Raw genomic sequence first — 17,516 nt, forward strand, 5'->3', positions numbered from 1 at the left:
AAAAAGGATATTTATTCGGACCAGGTTAAGAATTAAGAACATCAGATGCTGCAGGCATCATCTTTCAACCTAGCCACTTAAAGTTGAAAATTCTTGTATGTTCGCATGTAGGGTAGCATGTTGTATTGTATAAGTAATTACCGAAGTAAATTATGTCACCGAAATATGAGTGAAATATAGGCTACCTTCATGTTTTAAATGGTCCGTCTTGAGATTGGTGTGCCACTTGCCCTGATAGCCAGGAGTGATTCCCCGCGTATCCTGAGCCAGCCGCTCATTCAGGTAAGAATGAAGGAGTAAATCAAAGTTCTTGGAAAGCATGAATGTGCATGAGGGAAAGTTTGGCCTTAAAGAGATATGACTTCATGTGTCTGCCAGACAGAAAGCCCGCGCCCCCGACCAGCCAACTGCCACCCGGAATAGTGTCAACAATGGGCTGTCTCTAACCTATCCATACTTAGAGATCTCATATCCATGCTGGACTCAATTAAACTACACATATATACATGTTGCTGTCGGGGGATGGTCGGGAGGGGACCCCTGATGATGCTAGAACGCTGATCCGCGACCTTCCGTGCGTCATTTCTCCGCGTCTCACGACGGCGGAAAGTCCACTTCGGTTTTTGTGTGAAGCTCCAAAAATCTATGAAATGTGTTTGCATGTTCTCTTCGGCGAGCGGGGATGTGGAGGTGGGATAGCGAACAGCGAAAGGTTGGAGGAGCCCACGCGCTCGTTTTCGGACAAAGTGCGTTTTAACAGCGTCTCGCGGTTCTGCCTCACTGGCGAGCTGGTTTCAGCGAAATGCTCGAGACTCTTCCTATGCGGGGAATCAGTTTGGTTTGGTTCTTTCGCCTCTTTTTTTAAGCTGAATCTCCGCAGCGGGAGCAAAGCCGGACCGCTCGGACGGAGCTGCCCTCCCCTTGCCTCGCCAGTGTGTTGGTAGGTGCGAGTGAAAGGGCCCGTGTTTGCTAATATGCAGATGTATTGAAAGGGAGGGGGAATCATACTTTGTTGAGGACTGTTCAAAGTTGGAATGACATCTTCCCGACGACGAAGTTGAGTTGTTGAAAAATGAGAGAATGGCCGATTCTTTCTCCACCAAGACGGGCTCGCGCATTCCGAGTGCTGTCACCATAGCCACGCCGGTCGCAGGCGAGTGAGTGGAGACAAAAGGGATTTTTGTTTTACTTTCAAATGTGACGGCGAGTCCGGAGCCATGGTTTACCGACACACAGGTAGAGACACAGGCGGCTGGACACGAATGGAAAGAGGGCAAAATGCATCGGTCTTTTTGTGTTTAGTTCATTTGTTTGTTTGTTGTTTTTTCTAGCCGTCCGTCGTTATTCTCGAGGCGTCGGTGTTGTAACCGTAAACAGATAATGACATTGGTGCTTGTGGGTCGTCGCGTTGAGCCGAGGTGAAAAGTGTCCCTTCTTTTGTGTGTGGGATATTGGTCAGTGGGTAATTATCATGCAGAATATTTCATATTTGGTCAGAATGGATTGTGGTAAAACTGTATTGCCTAATTTAAATAGCACTGATCTTTAAATTGGGACAAGCTGCTGTGAGAAAACTTTTGGCACCTGCCCCGCGTGCATTTTGCGTTTTGATTGATGGAAATCTGCCGTGTGCACGAGCTCTGTGAGGTGAGGACAGAATCCGACGGTGAGGGGGAGGCATGTTTACTCGCACATCGTCCTCTCTTTTTGTGCACGAGGCGAGAGAGTGAGTGAGTGAGCGTGTGTGACTTTGTTTGATCAGCTGATCGCACTAATGTCTCATATGCCAATGATACCTTTGAGCGAGCCTGGCTATTGTTCAGTGGCTTCGTTATTGACCTTCCGTACGCTATTGTCCCCACAGTGCAATGCGTTGTTCTCGTGCGGAAGATTTCCGCGACCCCCTGCCGCAATACCAGGCTGGACACAGCGCTCGAGCTTTCGTAATGGGATTTGTGGATGAACTTTATGTCTCGCCGCGTCGGGGGGAAATGTCTGGACCGGAGCGTATGGAATTACATGGCCACATGTTGCATATATGCTCATCTCACGAGCCAAGGAGCGCTGCTTAAATTGCAGAGCTGTCAATCACTCACGATGCCCGCGGGCAGGAGCAGGACTGTGCGCGCGAACGGCAGGATCTCTCTTTCATGAGCTTTATCGTCAGACTTATGAGAAAACACAATCGCTGCTTTCTTCCAGACGTTTAGAGCCGACTGAGGGTTAATAACCATAGCATCACAACATGTTGGCCACTTAAAGATGCGTTGTTAAATAGTTTTGTGATAAAGGATTTGACATTTTTCTGGAGTGTCAGTAGTAATTCCATGTGGAAACATACTGATTATTTGACGCCAACCTAGGGAGATGTCTCTCTCTCTCTCGCTCTAACACAGTGGACCACTAAGGTTGCATGTTGTCATGATAATCAGTATGTAATTGGACCACGGACACAAATGTTGTCTGAAGTGCTTGCGTGCATGAAGGTGTGCATTTGGGAGAGGTGTGCATTTGAGTGTGCGTGCGCGTGTGTGTCTGATTTCTCACTCGGCTTAGCACGGGATCTGTGCAGCCGAGCCCATGGCTGCTGGCTCTCCCGTTCAGGCTTCGGTGGAACGTGTTCTTGCCTGTCTGTCGGTCACAGCACGCACGCACACACACACACATACACATACACACACACACACACACAAACATACACACACACACACACTCAAACACACCCGGGGCTGTCTGTCTGTCACAGCTCAGCGGAACGCTCATGAGAATGCCTCCTCTTCTGGCATGGTTTCATGCAGGGGGTCCAGGGGCGCACACACACACACACCCACACACACAGAGACACACACACACACACAAATACACAGAGCGAGAGAGAGAGACGGCAACTTACAACCACAGCAACAACCAGCACACAGAAGCTTATACACAGACAATATACACAGGCATACTCAAATTACAAATATATCAACAACTCTCACAAGCATACACACACACTCTAGACACAACTAGACACAAACATACTCTGACAACATACAAAAACATTTGCCAATATCCATACTTTATACTGTGTATTAAACACATCCAATATACATTAAACACACACAGAAACAGAAACACACTCACACACCCAAATACACACACACTCAGAAATGGATTAAATGAGACCAATTGTCTTAACCAAACATCATCTATCTATCTAGAGAATAATCTTTGCAGGTGGAATGTACACTTATTTGGAGTGATGTTTGTAAGGGTATTTGGAGTGATGTTTTTTAAGGGTACTTGCTGGTTGTATGTGGATGTTATTATACTTACAATATTATATTTCTGTGTTTGATTGGACAACGTGAGTCAGATACAAACACATTCATTTAATCACATGCTTGCTTAGTATAACTTACTAACATAGTGGAGGTCTGTGATGTCATACAGCGACTCATGTAAAGGAGTCCTGTGACTAATTCAGTTCAATCTGCATCTGTAGACATCCTCACAGTTGTGTTTGTATAGCTCAAGTATTACAGTCAATTCCCAATCAAGAATATTGATGATTCATGACACGTGTTCTTTCTTTCTTTCTTTCTTTCTTCTTTTCTTCCTGGCTGGGTGAGGGTGTTTCTTGTTAGTGCAGGCCAAGCTGGTCATCCTTAAATCCCACAATGCAAGACATTGAATTGAAGGCCAGGACTTTGACATGACGTCCATGTTTACATCTCTTGTGGAGTACATGTTCTACCAGCAAATGGAGAACGTGGCTCAGTTCAGGGTGAAATGGGGTGCAAAGGAGGGGATCATTTCCATTAATGACTTTGTGAGACTTGTTTACAATTGGTAAAATGGTGTTTTAAATGAAGGATTTTAAAAGTCAAGGTCTGTCTTTCTCTCTCTGTTCTCTTTCAGTGATGAGGATCGGGGTGAGTCTGTAGGGGCTCTTGGCTGATCACTCGTCTCTGCAGGTATCACCCCCCCCCCACCCCCTCCCTCCTCTGTTATTGTCTCTAAAGAGGCTTCCAGCAGCTCCTTCTCTCCCTCCCTGTCTTTTTTTTCTCTTTCTTTCTTTCTCTCTTTCTCTCTTTTTTTTTTGGTTTCTCTCTCCCTCCCTGCCCCCCTCCTTCTCCTGCGCTGGACCATGTCTGGCAGTGGGGGTTCAGCCCAGGGACCCCAGACCGCAGTGGACCTGCCCCAGATGACTCCGTCCTCAGTGGTGGAGCGCCGTAACCGCAGCGGCATCATCAGTGAGCCCCTCAGCAAAAGCTTGAAGCGCTCGCGCACACTTACGCTATCCTCCGCTAACAGCGCTAACGCTAACAGCCAGAGTAGCCAGGCTGGCAAGCCATCCGTGGACCCCAGCCAGGGCAGGCCGCCTGCGGGCAGCGTGAAACTGGACCGGGGGGCTCTTCTCTCAGGCCTGCTGGACTCTCCCAGTGGCCTGCACCTGGCACAGGCGGCCGAGCTGCTGAGACGTGCTGGCATGCTGATGCCACTGGCGGGCACCGCTGACACCGCCATGCCCCTGGGTGGAGTCACGGGCGTCACCCCCAGCGACCTGGAGAGTGTGGCCGCTTCTGCGGCGACAGACTCTGTTTTGGGGAGCCTGTCAGACTTTCCGTTGTTAGGCAACGGCTTCCCGCTCCACCCGGGCCTGTTCATCATGACGCCGGCCGGAGTGTTCCTGGCCGACGGAACATTCATCGGGGGTGGGGCCGGCATCACCGCCACAGAGCACCACCAGCAGGCCCAGAGTGAGCTGGCGGCCGTCGCCAACGGCAATGGGAAGAAGAAGCGCAAGCGCTGCGGGATTTGCGAGCCCTGCAGGAGGAGAGTGAACTGCGATCAGTGCAGCAGCTGCCGCAACCGCGCCACCGGCCACCAGATCTGCAAGTTCCGCAAGTGTGAGGAGCTCAAGAAGAAAGCGTCAGGAGGGATGGAGGTGAGAGAGAGAGAGAGAGAGAGAGAGAGAGGACGAGAGAGGGAGACAGAGAGAGGATAAAGAGGGACTGAGAGAGAAGGGTGGAGCATGACATATATGAGAGGAGAATAGAAGGAGATCACAGAAGTTGGAGAGAGATTGTGCATTGAGTCAATGTGTGTGCATACCACACAATTGAATGTGCAATTATCCTTAAGGGTCCTTTGGCTTGTTCTCCAAGCAGAACTTATACTGTGACCATGTTTCACAAATGTATGGGAACCTTTTCCAGTTATTCACAGAACCTCCTCCTGTGAAGACAAAACTTCTTTCTTTGTGATCAGCCATTCAGTGAGAAGTTTTACATGAGCCACAAACTGAAGCACTAAATGTATATAGACCAGGGCCTTGCTTAGTTTTGCATAAGACGTATGACTTAAAGAGACAACAGAATATCAACCGAATAGTTCTGAAATGATACTTCAGTTATTATCTTGTGTAAGGTGAATCTATCTCACATTTGGTAAGGTGACACAGTTCCGTGTGGTACAGGTGAGTAAACAGCGCTGTCTCTAAATCAGGAATCATATTGACATTTTATAGTATTAACAGCATTTATAGATAGCTCTCGATTGTGTTTTGTTTTTTTGGGTGTGTGTGTGTGTGTTTGCGTGTGTGTGAGAGAGTGTGTGTGTGTGCGTGTGTGAGAGAGTGTGTGTGTGTGCGTGTGTCTGTGTGTGTATGAGAGTGTGTGTGTGTGACGGGTGAGGGTAACTCAACAACACATAGACACGCAGCCACTCTTTTGGTAAGCCCATCAGGAGGCGTGACTGTTGTGGGCCGTTTCTGAAGGCTACGGCCAGCCATGCTCCTGCCCCACAGCCTGCTCTCTTATAATATGAAGAGCTCACACACGCTCCTGTTTCACACATGAGGTGTTAGGATGGAGCGCTTTCTTTGGGAGTGGTTTGTGTGTGTCCATGTGTGTTACTTAGTGTTGTGTGTGTGTGAGTGTGTGTGTGTGTGTGTGTGTGTGTGTGTGTGTGTTTGTACTTATGGAGTTTGGATCTATGCGAGTTGTGATTGTGTTGTGTCGCTGTTTGTGTGTTTGTGTACATATGTGTTGTTGGCGTTTGTGTGTGTGTGTGTTTTGGAGTCCATCTGGCTATAATGCCTGTCATCTGGAGCACCAGGTGTCAATATGGCTCTGAAACCCTCTTCTCTCTCAGGGTCTCCAGTGGTGTGTGTGTGTGTGTGTGTGTGTGTGTGTGTGTGTGTGTGTGTGTGTGAAGGAGTGAGAAATAGTGATGTGTGTGAGAGAGTGAGAACTGCGTGTGTGTGGTAGAGTAAGTGGAGTGTGTATGCTTGAGAGCAAGGGAATGACTGTTGTTTGTGTGTGTAAGAAATCAAACTTGGCTAAAAAAGGACATAGGTATCGATATCATTTGGTTTGGGCTTGTGTTTGTGTATGTGTGAGTGTGTCTTAGATTGTATTTTGACACTCATCTTTAAGATTTATTTTTTGGGGGACAGATATCAAATATTTCATCATGCAAAAGTGATGACATAATTTACTGTAACTGTTAAAGTGTGTGTTGGAGGTGTTATCAAATATATGGGTGTATGTTTTGCCAGTGTGTATTCGTGTGTGTGTGTTTTTGAGTATGTGTGGAAGGGTGAGTGGGCGTCAGAGAGAGTGACACAGAAAAGTTTGTGTTTGTGTGTGTGTGTCTTAGTTTGTTTTTGTGAGAGACAGAGAGAGCGAGTTTGTATGCGGATTTGTGTGTGTGTGTGTGTGTGTGTGTGTGTGTGTGTGTGTGTGTGTGTGTGTGTGTGTGTGTGTTAGTTTGAGAGAGGGGGGGAGGCCTTGGGGCTCTTTTCCACTGAAAACCCCTGACAGCTGCAAGATGGCCGTGACCAGACTGAGGGTAGCTTGCAGAGAGTGTGCACAGCCTCACACACAAAGTCACACACACACACACACACGCACACACACACACACACACACACACACACACACACACACACACACACACACACACACACACACACATATACCTCATACCTCACCAGCCCCAGCCGTCTGAGGGTATTTTAGGAACACCAAGTTGGCTCAGCGGAAACAGGGAGAGAGAGGGTGGGAGTGTATGTGTTTGTGTGTGAGTGTGTGTGTGATAGAGTGTGCTTTTGTATGTCTGTGTGTATGTGAGAGAGAGAGACAGACATGAACAAGTGTGTCTGTGTGTATGAGGGAGAAATATACCTTTGCATCTTTGTCTTTCTGTGTGACAGACAGTATGTGACTCTCTCTCTCCCTCTCTCTGTGTGTGTGTGTGTGTGTGTGTGTGTGTGTGTGTGTGTGTGTGTGTGTTTGGGTCAGATGAGGCCATATCAGTATCATCTCTATGGTACTTTTTCTGTTTTTGCCGCTCTTGCTGTTGTCTTTCTTTTTCTTTCCCTGTCTGTCTTGTTCTCCCTTTTCTTCTCTCTCCCACTTCTTTACTTTCTCTTCCTTCCTCCTTCTCTCCCTCCCCCTGATTCTCTTTCTCTCTGTCCTTCTCTTTCTCTCTGTCCTTCTCTCTCTCTCTCTCTCTCTCTCTCTCTCTCTCTCTCTCTCTCTCTCTCTCTCTCTCCTCTCTCTCTCTCTCTCTCTCTCTCTCTCTCTCTCTCTCTCTCTCTCTCTCTCTCTCTCTCTCCTCTCTCTCTCTCTCTCTCTCTCTCTCTCTCTCTCTCTCTCTCTCTCTCTCTCTCTCTCTCTCTCTCACACACTCTCACACTCTCACACTCTCACACTCTCTCTCTCTGAGGGCTGTTGGATGTCTTCCCAGGAATCTCTGCCATTCTCCTTCCTCTCCCAGTTCCACACCCCCAGGCTAGTCTGGGAAAGTCCAGCATTTGGACTTCACCACTTCTGCCTCCTGCTGCAGCCTCTCCCCTCTCCCACGCATGGCACACACACACACACACACACACACAAACACACACACACACACAAACACATGCATAGACTGATGCACACGCATACGCATACGCATACACACACACACACTCACACACACACACACACACACACACACACACACACACACACACACACACACTTATGCACACAAATCTACACACACACACACTCATACATGGAAAATGTAAATATGAGTTACAGTCTGTGACAGTACAGATCAGTATGGTCTGTAGGCTTTAATTGCAGTTTGTTAGTGGAGTTGTGATGGGTAGTGTAGGTTACGGTCTGTAGGTCAGTAGAGCAGTGACGTGCAGTGAGGTTCACAGCTGGTGAGGCACAGAAACCGGAAGTGATTACGTCATTCCGATCTCTAGTTGTTTAAAAAAAATAGAAATTTATACATCATACATGTATATATGCTTATGGTTTTAAAATTGTCATCTCACCGGAACTGAAAAAACTTTATGTTTTATTGTCTAATACTATTACTTTTAAACGATTATTATTATAAGAAGTTATGCGGCTCAATAGTTAACTGACTTTTACGAGGCTAAACGTACAATTGGTGTGGTAATTGAACTTTTACACCTTGTAAAATAAGATATTAATCGTTACAAGGAAGCATATGTAGTAGGGGTGCACGATTCAGAAAATGTCACAATTCGATTCGATACCGATTTTTAGGCTCACGATTCGATTCAAAATCGATTTTCGATTCAAAACGATTCTTGATTCAAAAACGATTCTCGATTCAAAAAAATTGATTCACAGTATGTAAATGTTAGTGCTGTCAAACGATTAAAATATTGAATCGCGATTAATCACATTTTTGTCATAGTTACCTCAAAATAAATCGCAATTAATCGCAAATGAATTAATCGCAAATTTTATTTTAATGCTCTTATCATGGAAAAGTGGATTGTCTTGCTATATGCAATGTTTTATTTTATTGAAAAACAACATTGCCAAACAGGGCGGTACAAAATAAAGTTATAAAGTGCACATTTCAGACTCCTATAGTGCAGTTAAACCATGGCTTAATATTTTCTTTTTTCAAGTTTGCTGGGAACATAGAAGTCAGGCCTCTTATTTCAAAAACAATGAACCGTAACAGTTAGGTTACCAATAAAAGGTAAGCCTACTACTTCTGTGCTTTCAGCCAGCTGCCTGTTGACATTTTTTTGCGAAGCCAAAAAGAACGTTAATCTTAATTTTTTTTTTTTTTTTTATATGAATCGATTTTTGGAATTCTATGAATCGATTCTGAATCGGAAGCACTTGAATCGCGATACGAATGTGAATCGATTTTTTTGCACACCCCTAAAATGTAGCCCTCCCACCAATGATATGGCTCATTTCAATTTGTCTAGGGAAAATATAACCTTTTACACAACTCGGCAGTGATGGGCAGTAGTGTCACTACATTTGTCAGTAGCTTGGCAGTAACGTCGCTATTTACAAAACCAAGTAACTTTTCAGTAGCTAAGCTCTTTTATTGATCAAGTACCGCAGTAGCGTCCTCGAAAGCTAATTTATCCTGGACCTTTCTGATGTTCATTCATAACAGGCTTCCCTGCAGCCATTAAACACACAAATTAAGCAGTACATCACTTTAGGCGAGACGAGTGAAAATAGATAGATAGATATCGTCATTTCAAGTACACCAGACGCTGCTCATACATTTAAAATGAATTCTCCCCTAATTTTAAATGGGTAGTTTGCATGCAGATTCTAGACAACCGGATAACTAGAATGCTGTTGATATTTAGATACAGCTGAAGATGATGAAAGTTAAAAAGTGAAAAGTTCGTGCTGTCTGCTCAGGGAGTCGAATTGCGAAAATGCACAAAATAGACGAAAGATGAAGGTTGGCGAGGTCTTCTGCACTAATTTGTTTTCGTCTGCGTTTGAATACCTGACTCAACAGCCATACCTTCAAAAGTACGTCACTTTATAAGAGACGAGTGAAACTAAATATGGTTTTCAGATGCCTTCTTTGTAATCCAAAGAAAAAGTTCCTGTCAACGTCAATGACATCCAACACAAACATACGAACACACGAATTTCATCCATTCAACCGTTTTTATCTGACTGAGAGTTGTGTTGATCCCTAAAATTGCATTGACTTGGCATGCAGTTTGTTCAACTGAAAGTAGCTTCTAATGTATCAAACTACTTTTGACAGGTTTATGTAACTTAGCTTGCTACTTTTTTTTTTGAGTGGTAGCTTCTGTGTAGTGAAGCTGAATTTATTGTAGAGTAGCTGATAGCTTAGCTCACTACAAATATCAAGTAGCTTGCCCAACAATGCAACTCGGACACTTGAATTCGAAGTTGAGAAAAAAACACTTACATATTTATTTACACAACGTATTAACAAGCAAACAGTTAAACACCACAGACATAGCACACAATACCAAAATGTTCTACTGACCGGTATAATTTAAAGTTGGTGCACTTTTGTTGGAGCTCGTAATCCATTCACGGTTCCCCTGCACCTAGCAGCCTTTAGCTAGGTTTGTGTTGCGCATGAATATGTCCCGTTGGGAAACTTGAAACACTCCAATGCAAATGTCAATACCTTCGGTCCCGTCGTTTGAAGCAAACATTTTAGCTCCGCCATTGGTCTCTCATTATTAATCATTTCACGTTTGGACTGCAAGTCCAATTTTGAGAACTGCTTCAGCTTAGCAGTACAACCTTCCAAGTAGAAGCCTAGAAGAAGTCCAGCTTTAAAAACAACATATAATCGACAATTGCGCTCTCACTCGCCTCCCTTCTTGAAGCAGTGGTACTGCCTGCCTCAGTAGCAATATTTTTCAATGGGTTTTGAGCTCAACTCAAAGGTTCTGCGCTTGCGCACGCATGCGTAAAACCCAGTTTGGAGTGATTGCGCAATCCTTAAGGCAGCTGCATGCTACAGCGTTGGGGGTTAACGGTTGCGCAAAATTTACTCGGTGCAGTTCATGCTCCCAAAGGTTGCGCGTGTTGTCATGAGCCTGCCATTTGCCTGGCAGATAGAAAGATGTTTCCCTAACAGAAAGTCTGAAGCTTGAAGTTCTTTTCAAACCTTTGCTTGGGTAGCACTGTTAAACTGAGCAGACACGCAGACTACATTTGAGTAATCTCATCTCGTAACATTCGTTTTCTAAAAACAATCACATAGTATTGCATGTTTTACTGTGGTAGAAAATACGTTAGCTTAATGCTAACGTATATGGAAAATCCTATAGACACCGCGCTAGGTATTAGCATCAAGTAATTCACGTTAATGTTTTTGTATGAGCCTGACATTTGCTCTGCAGATAGATAACAGGTTCCCTAACAGAAAGTCTGAAGCTTGAAGTTCTTTTCAAACCTTTACTTGGGAAGCACTGGAAAACTGAGTAGACATGCAGAATATTTTAGTAACCTCATCTCGTATCATTCGTTGATAGAATGCAGGCTGCGAGGCTCGCGTAAGGGCTTACGTAAAAAATGACGCAAGTCTAGAAAAAGGGGCCGACGCACGCAAGACGTAAGAAGTCGCGCAAGGGTCGCGCAAGGGGCTTGCGCGGCCTCTTGCGCTTGCGCTTACGCTTACGTAAGGAAGCATGAATCAGCCTTTACTGAGGCACTAGCTCAGCTGCCCATAGACAGTAATGCATTTGCCTCAGTCCACGGCACGTCAATGTTTTCAGGAAGCGGAAATGCACAAATTCAGCGATTTTGATAATAAAAATGCTCGAAATGATCGGAATCATGCAGAAATGACACTCGTAACACAGATAACTAGAGAAATATGAATATTTATTTTATAATACATAAATATATATTATTATTATAATTTTTTTTTTTAAATATTTGTTTTTAAACTTTTCAAAATGACAGGTGAGGCTCTCTGGGACAGGTGAGGCTATCTGGTAGTGTAGGTTACGGTGTGCAGGTCAGTAGAGTTGTGATTGGTAGTGTAGGTTACGGTCAGTAGAGTTGTGGTTGGTAGTGTAGGTTACGGTCTGTAGGTCAGTAGAGTTGTGGTTGGTAGTGTAGGTTACGGTCTGTAGGTCAGTAGAGTTGTGGTTGGTAGTGTAGGTTACGGTCTGTAGGTCAATAGAGTTGTGGTTGGTAGTGTAGGTTACGGTCAGTAGAGTTGTGGTTGGTAGTGTGGGTTACGGTCTGTAGGTCAGTAGAGTTGTGGTTGGTAGTGTGGGTTACGGTCTGTAGGTCAGTAGAGTTGTGGTTGGTAGTGTGGGTTACGGTCAGTAGAGTTGTGGTTGGTAGTGTGGGTTACGGTCTGTAGGTCAGTAGAGTTGTGGTTGGTAGTGTAGGTTACGGTCTGTAGTTCAGTAGAGTTGTGGTTGGTAGTGTGGGTTACAGTCAGTAGTTCAGTAGAGTTGTGGTTGGTAGTGTGGGTTACGGTCTGTAGGTTAGTGGAGTTGTGGTTGGTAGTGTAGGTTACGGTCTGTAGTTCAGTAGAGTTGTGGTTGGTAGTGTAGGTTACGGTCAGTAGTTCAGTAGAGTTGTGGTTGGTAGTGTAGGTTACGGTCTGTAGGTCAATAGAGTTGTGGTAGGTAGTGTAGGTTACGGTCAGTAGAGTTGTGGTTGGTAGTGTAGGTTACGGTCTGTAGGTCAGTAGAGTTGTGGTTGGTAGTGTGGGTTACGGTCAGTAGGTTAGTGGAGTTGTGGTTGGTAGTGTAGGTTACGGTCTGTAGGTCAGTAGAGTTGTGGTTGGTAGTGGAGGTTACGGTCTGTAGGTCAGTAGAGTTGTGGTTGGTAGTGGAGGTTACGGTCTGTAGGTCAGTAGAGTTGTGGTTGGTAGTGTGGGTTACGGTCTGTAGGTCAGTAGAGTTGTGGTTGGTAGTGTAGGTTACGGTCTGTAGGTCAGTAGAGTTTTGGTTGGTAGTGTGGGTTACGGTCTGTAGGTCAGTAGAGTTGTGGTTGGTAGTGTGGGTTACGGTCTGTAGGTCAGTAGAGTTGTGGTTGGTAGTGGAGGTTACGGTCTGTAGGGTTATATTTGTGGACAGTGATGTTCATTAGACTCATGTTGCTCTGTACTGTTGCATGCAGTGTTGATTGATAAGGTTGTTTTTTCAGCAGTGTGAGTTATGAGTGTGGTCTGGACAGCTAGCCGTTCTCTGTTTCGGTCTGTACTGTATTTTATGTTCTACAGGGTCAGTTATGGTCAGATATGTTAGTTATGGTTTTGGTTTCGTGATATCTGTTCAGCTTTAGTTGTGGTGTTGTTTACATTTATTACATCATGTTTATTAGTTTCACCTGTCATGGTTTGGTTATGATCTATATGTTTGCTGTCAGAAACTCAGTACCTTGTGTGTATGTACACTTAGGTCCTGTCTCTCTCAGTGTGTGTGTGTGTGTGTGTGTGTGTGTGTGTGTGTGTGTGTGTTTGTGTGTGTGTGAGTGGAGAGATTTTCTCTGAATGGTGAAGTTACTTACAATGAATAAAGCCCTGCCAAGCGCTGACTGGTGTGCACACACACACACACACACACACACACACACACACACACACACACACACACACACAAACACATTTGTAAACACTGTGTGATGTGAACTGTAAAGTGTTTATTTGTATTGTATTTAGTTTTCTATATTAACATATATAGGTCAAGACAAACTCAAAAAAGTGAAATGAATGAATGGACAACTAAAAACACATCAAGTGTAATATACAGTACATATACACTTTGTAGTATGCAATGTAAATACACATTTATAATTAACTTAAATACAATTGAACCTGTTAAGATGTGTTAGAAGTCCAGGAAGTATTAACTTGCTGCCACATAATTGTGAAGCTTCTCCATAACACCTCACTAAGATCTCTAGCCAAAAGTAAAACAGTTTTAATAGTGCGGCTGAATTTCACCAGTGATGCCCCTTAGTTCATGGGGAGGCTGTGGCTGGTCACACACACACAGCCACACTCACACACATTGACACACTCACGGATTCTATACACACTCAAACACACATACACACACACACACACACGCACCACTCTAAGCTAACTGTAACCCATGCCTCTGTAACACAGGACTCAACATTAAGCCCCACCCCATGGATTGAAGTGATACTATGAAATTAACAACCGGGGAGGACATTCAACCGCTGGTGACATATCTCAGTGTGGGTGTTTTCATTATTTCACAGGGCTTTCATTAGGAGGCCTTCAAACTACTGTATTCCATTAAACTAGTTGTAAAAGAAGAATTGAGTTGCAGTCATTTACAGAGAAATAGTTGCAGTTTAGTGTTTTTTTTAAGTCGACAAATCTGAGAGGTCTCTAAAGGTACTACCGTGCTTGGGAGAACACTTAAGGCGTGTAAGATTTATTTTTTTCTTATAAAAACTGTATGACAATCCCTTTTCACACCTTTGCCCCAATGATGAATATCTCAGATTGTTACTTAGATTCTGTGTGATTTTCACAGGTGGAGACTGTTCGTGCATTTTCAATCTGAACATGAACCCTTTCTCACCAGGCGATGATAGAGTTACACACTAGGGTTTAACCTGCATAACAGTGAAAGTCAATCACAGATGCTTTAGCACTCTCAACACAACACATAAAAACAATACTCTGGATCTAGACACTAACATTGGACACTATACACATGTAAACAGATCCATCTTGTCATGCCACATGTAACATGCCTAAGGACTTAACTGCGATTGGTTGATGCATCCTTAGTGTGAGCGCTATTTCCTATAAACACTATCAGTTTGGTAAATCCATTCAAACGCCTAATCCATATGCAGCCTTGGATTTTGTGGTCCTTGCGCACAGGGTTTCTGAGTGTCATATTATCCAGTTTTCTTAGAAGAAATCATCAGGCTGTTTAGTGTGTTTTCATAGACAAGCACTTAGAGGGTCTGTGTGGTTCAAGGCAGTAGCACAGTGCTGGTGTTGACACAGAGTAGGACTTTTTAATGTTTGTTTGAAGTATGAACATAACTCCTAAATCACGATGGAACACACCTGGCATACCAATGGAGACTGGTAACCCTTGGCAACCAAAATGTGGGTTAAATGTCACTGTTGCTATGGCGATATGGACCCTCCCTTTATAGACCTTATTTAATTATGTTTGAGCTGCTCCTATTGTGTGTATGACCTCTAACATGACCTTAAAATCCAAATGATTGACCTTTTCCCCCCCTTGTCTTTGGTCAGGTAATGCTGCCAACTGGGGCGCCGTTCCGATGGTTCCAGTAGGACTGACCGCCACAGACCCAAAGAAATGCCAATCAAACTCCAGGCAAATGGTGGCGCAAAACTTTGAGGGCCCTTCACACTGGTTGGACAAAACTAATTAGTAGTCATGACTGCAAATGGGGAGGAGTGGAGAGGAGGGACTCTCCTGAACCAAAAATGAACTTCAATTCTGATGGCCTAAAGGTCATCTAGAACATTCCTTTTTTCTACGTTCCGTATTGGAACCGTCGTGAGTTCTCTCCAAAGGTGGAAAATCATATTTGGAGAACCTGGAATTGTTCACACCCGGAAGAAAAAAAAAGGACAATCAGTTTTCTTTGAGTTTGGGTTTGTTTGTTGGTTTGTTTGTTTCTGTTTGTGTTTGGTGTTTTTGTTGTCCAGATGTGGCGAGACGCGTACTTGCATTAGAGAATGTAAATGTAATGCTCTTTTTCCCAAAAAAAAAAGAAAAGAAAAAAAAAACGGCTCATGACTAATAAGAAACTCTGTTATTCTTTAGCTATGTTTGTACTGACAGCTTCTTCATGCTTGGGCTGCCAATGCTAAATGGGGCTTCAGTCAGATTGCACATCATTGAGTTGTACCCCACACCAACACACACACACACACACACACACACACACACACACACACACGCGCCAACATACACCAACACATTCCCCCATGCTCTGACACATATATGCATACATAAACCCATGATCCGCTCCAACCCCCCAACACACACACACACACACAAACACACTAGGGCAGAAGGATACGCACACTGAGACCGCCTTTTGTTCCTTTAATGATCTGAAATGTGTTCCGGTCCCAGAGTGAGTGTGAGCGCACCCGTAAACAAAAATGGACTTCTAGGAATTGTGAAATAGAGACTGAGCAGCCATGTTGCATGAGTCAAGTGGAGTTTCTTATTCTGACTGTGTGTGTATAGAATGCGTGAGTGTCTCAATGTGTATGTGTGGTGTCCGGTGTGTGTCTGTGTGTGTGTGTATGACACATGTCTTCATTCCAGTGAAGGTACAGATGGTATGTACTAGCTGTTGTGAGAGTGTGTATTCTGTGTGACTTGTGCATGCATGTACAGTATGCATTTGTTTATGGGTTGTATTGGGTGCTTGTGTGTGTGTGTGTGTGTGTGTGTGTGTGTGTGTGTGTGTGTGTTTGGCCTTTAGTGTTTGACTCCATGTTAATTAAGGGGCTGCCATGTGAATAATAAACTGGAATGCATGTGTCTGAATCTGAATGGGGCTGTCATCACAATGCTGTCCCTGAATTTTGGAATAAAAACAAAAACAGTGTGAACATTACTGTGTGTCAGTTGAATGGTTACAGTAATATGAGGGTATTCGTGTGTGTGTGTGTTTGTTTGTGTGTGTGTGTGTTTATTTATGTGTGTATACTTTGTGTAACCTCCAGAGGTAATCCTTGGGATTTCTGTTTGAGTGTGTGTGTGTGTGTGTGTAATGCCTGTTGTTGGTGACATTGGCGTGCTTTGGTAGAAGACAGGGTAGTCCATATTCGTGTCACTTACTTCCACACTTGACAAGGTCACAAGAATACTTCCTCTCTCTCTCAATTAATACATTCCAGTGTGTACACAAGTATCCAAAATAGTAGATTATGCACATGAATGGCTGTGTGTGTTTTTTGTGCAGCTGTGTGTGGTCCGTGCACACGGTTGTAAGTACACATGTGTAGCGTGTTTGCGTCTACATGTGTGCCAGTGAGCGTGTGTGTGTGTGTGTGTGTGTGTACTTGGCTTGGTAAGAGCTTGTCTGACACAGAGGGATGTGGATGAGACTCCTTGAGTCTTATCACCACTGCCCAGACTCTGCACCGCTCAAAGGTATGCGCCACTAGCCAGCTCTGTCTCTCTCTCACACACACACACAGACACACACACACACACACAGAGCCACATATATTCACACTTACACCAACTCACACATACACACATGAATGTGCCCCTCCACACACACACATACACACACACACACACACACACACACAGTTCTCTCCCGGGGCTCCTCTTAAGGCCTCATGCTCATGTGACTTGGCTATGAGTGTGTGTGTGTGTGAGAGAGAGTGTGTGTATGTGGTTTCCAGGGCGATGGCTGATAAGATATTCGCTCCCCCACGGTTCGTTCGTTCTGGGGGACGGATACGGAGCGCAACCATGGTAACGGCAGGGCAAGATGTTACGCTATAATTGGTCCTGTGCTGGGAGCAGCAGAGGCGCACTTCCAGGTGTGTGCGTGTGCGTGTGTGTGTGTGTGTCAGGCTGCCGAGAGCCGAGGGGTCTCACCTCAATCTCTTCCATTTCCCTCTTCTTATTCACATTGATTGATTTTTTTGACTTGATAGCCCATATTTCTTCACACACACACACAGACTTATGCTTACTCAAAACCATACACATA

At 44.5% G+C, this 17,516-nt stretch overlaps 1 protein-coding gene across 4 annotated transcripts; it reads left to right on the forward strand.

Moving 5' to 3' along the window:
- Nucleotides 1-684: 684 nt before the first annotated feature.
- On the forward strand, nt 685-16,384 carry cxxc5b (CXXC finger protein 5b). Of its 4 annotated transcripts, XM_080843895.1 has the most exons (5): nt 685-3,769; nt 3,904-3,959; nt 4,144-4,933; nt 13,915-14,006; nt 15,055-16,384. In XM_080843895.1, exons 3-4 carry the CDS (start codon nt 4,190-4,192, stop codon nt 13,957-13,959), a joined length of 789 nt encoding a protein of 262 aa, XP_080700021.1. In that variant the 5' UTR covers nt 685-3,769; nt 3,904-3,959; nt 4,144-4,189; the 3' UTR covers nt 13,960-14,006; nt 15,055-16,384. The 4 variants fall into 4 exon arrangements, with proteins under 4 accessions (XP_080700021.1, XP_080700018.1, XP_080700019.1 ...); XM_080843892.1 differs by having other exon boundaries at nt 3,904-4,933; XM_080843893.1 differs by having other exon boundaries at nt 685-1,236; nt 3,904-4,933.
- Nucleotides 16,385-17,516: the final 1,132 nt, after the last annotated feature.

The sequence above is a fragment of the Sprattus sprattus genome, assembly GCF_963457725.1.
Source record: "Sprattus sprattus genome assembly, chromosome: 8".
NCBI lineage: Eukaryota > Metazoa > Chordata > Actinopteri > Clupeiformes > Clupeidae > Sprattus > Sprattus sprattus.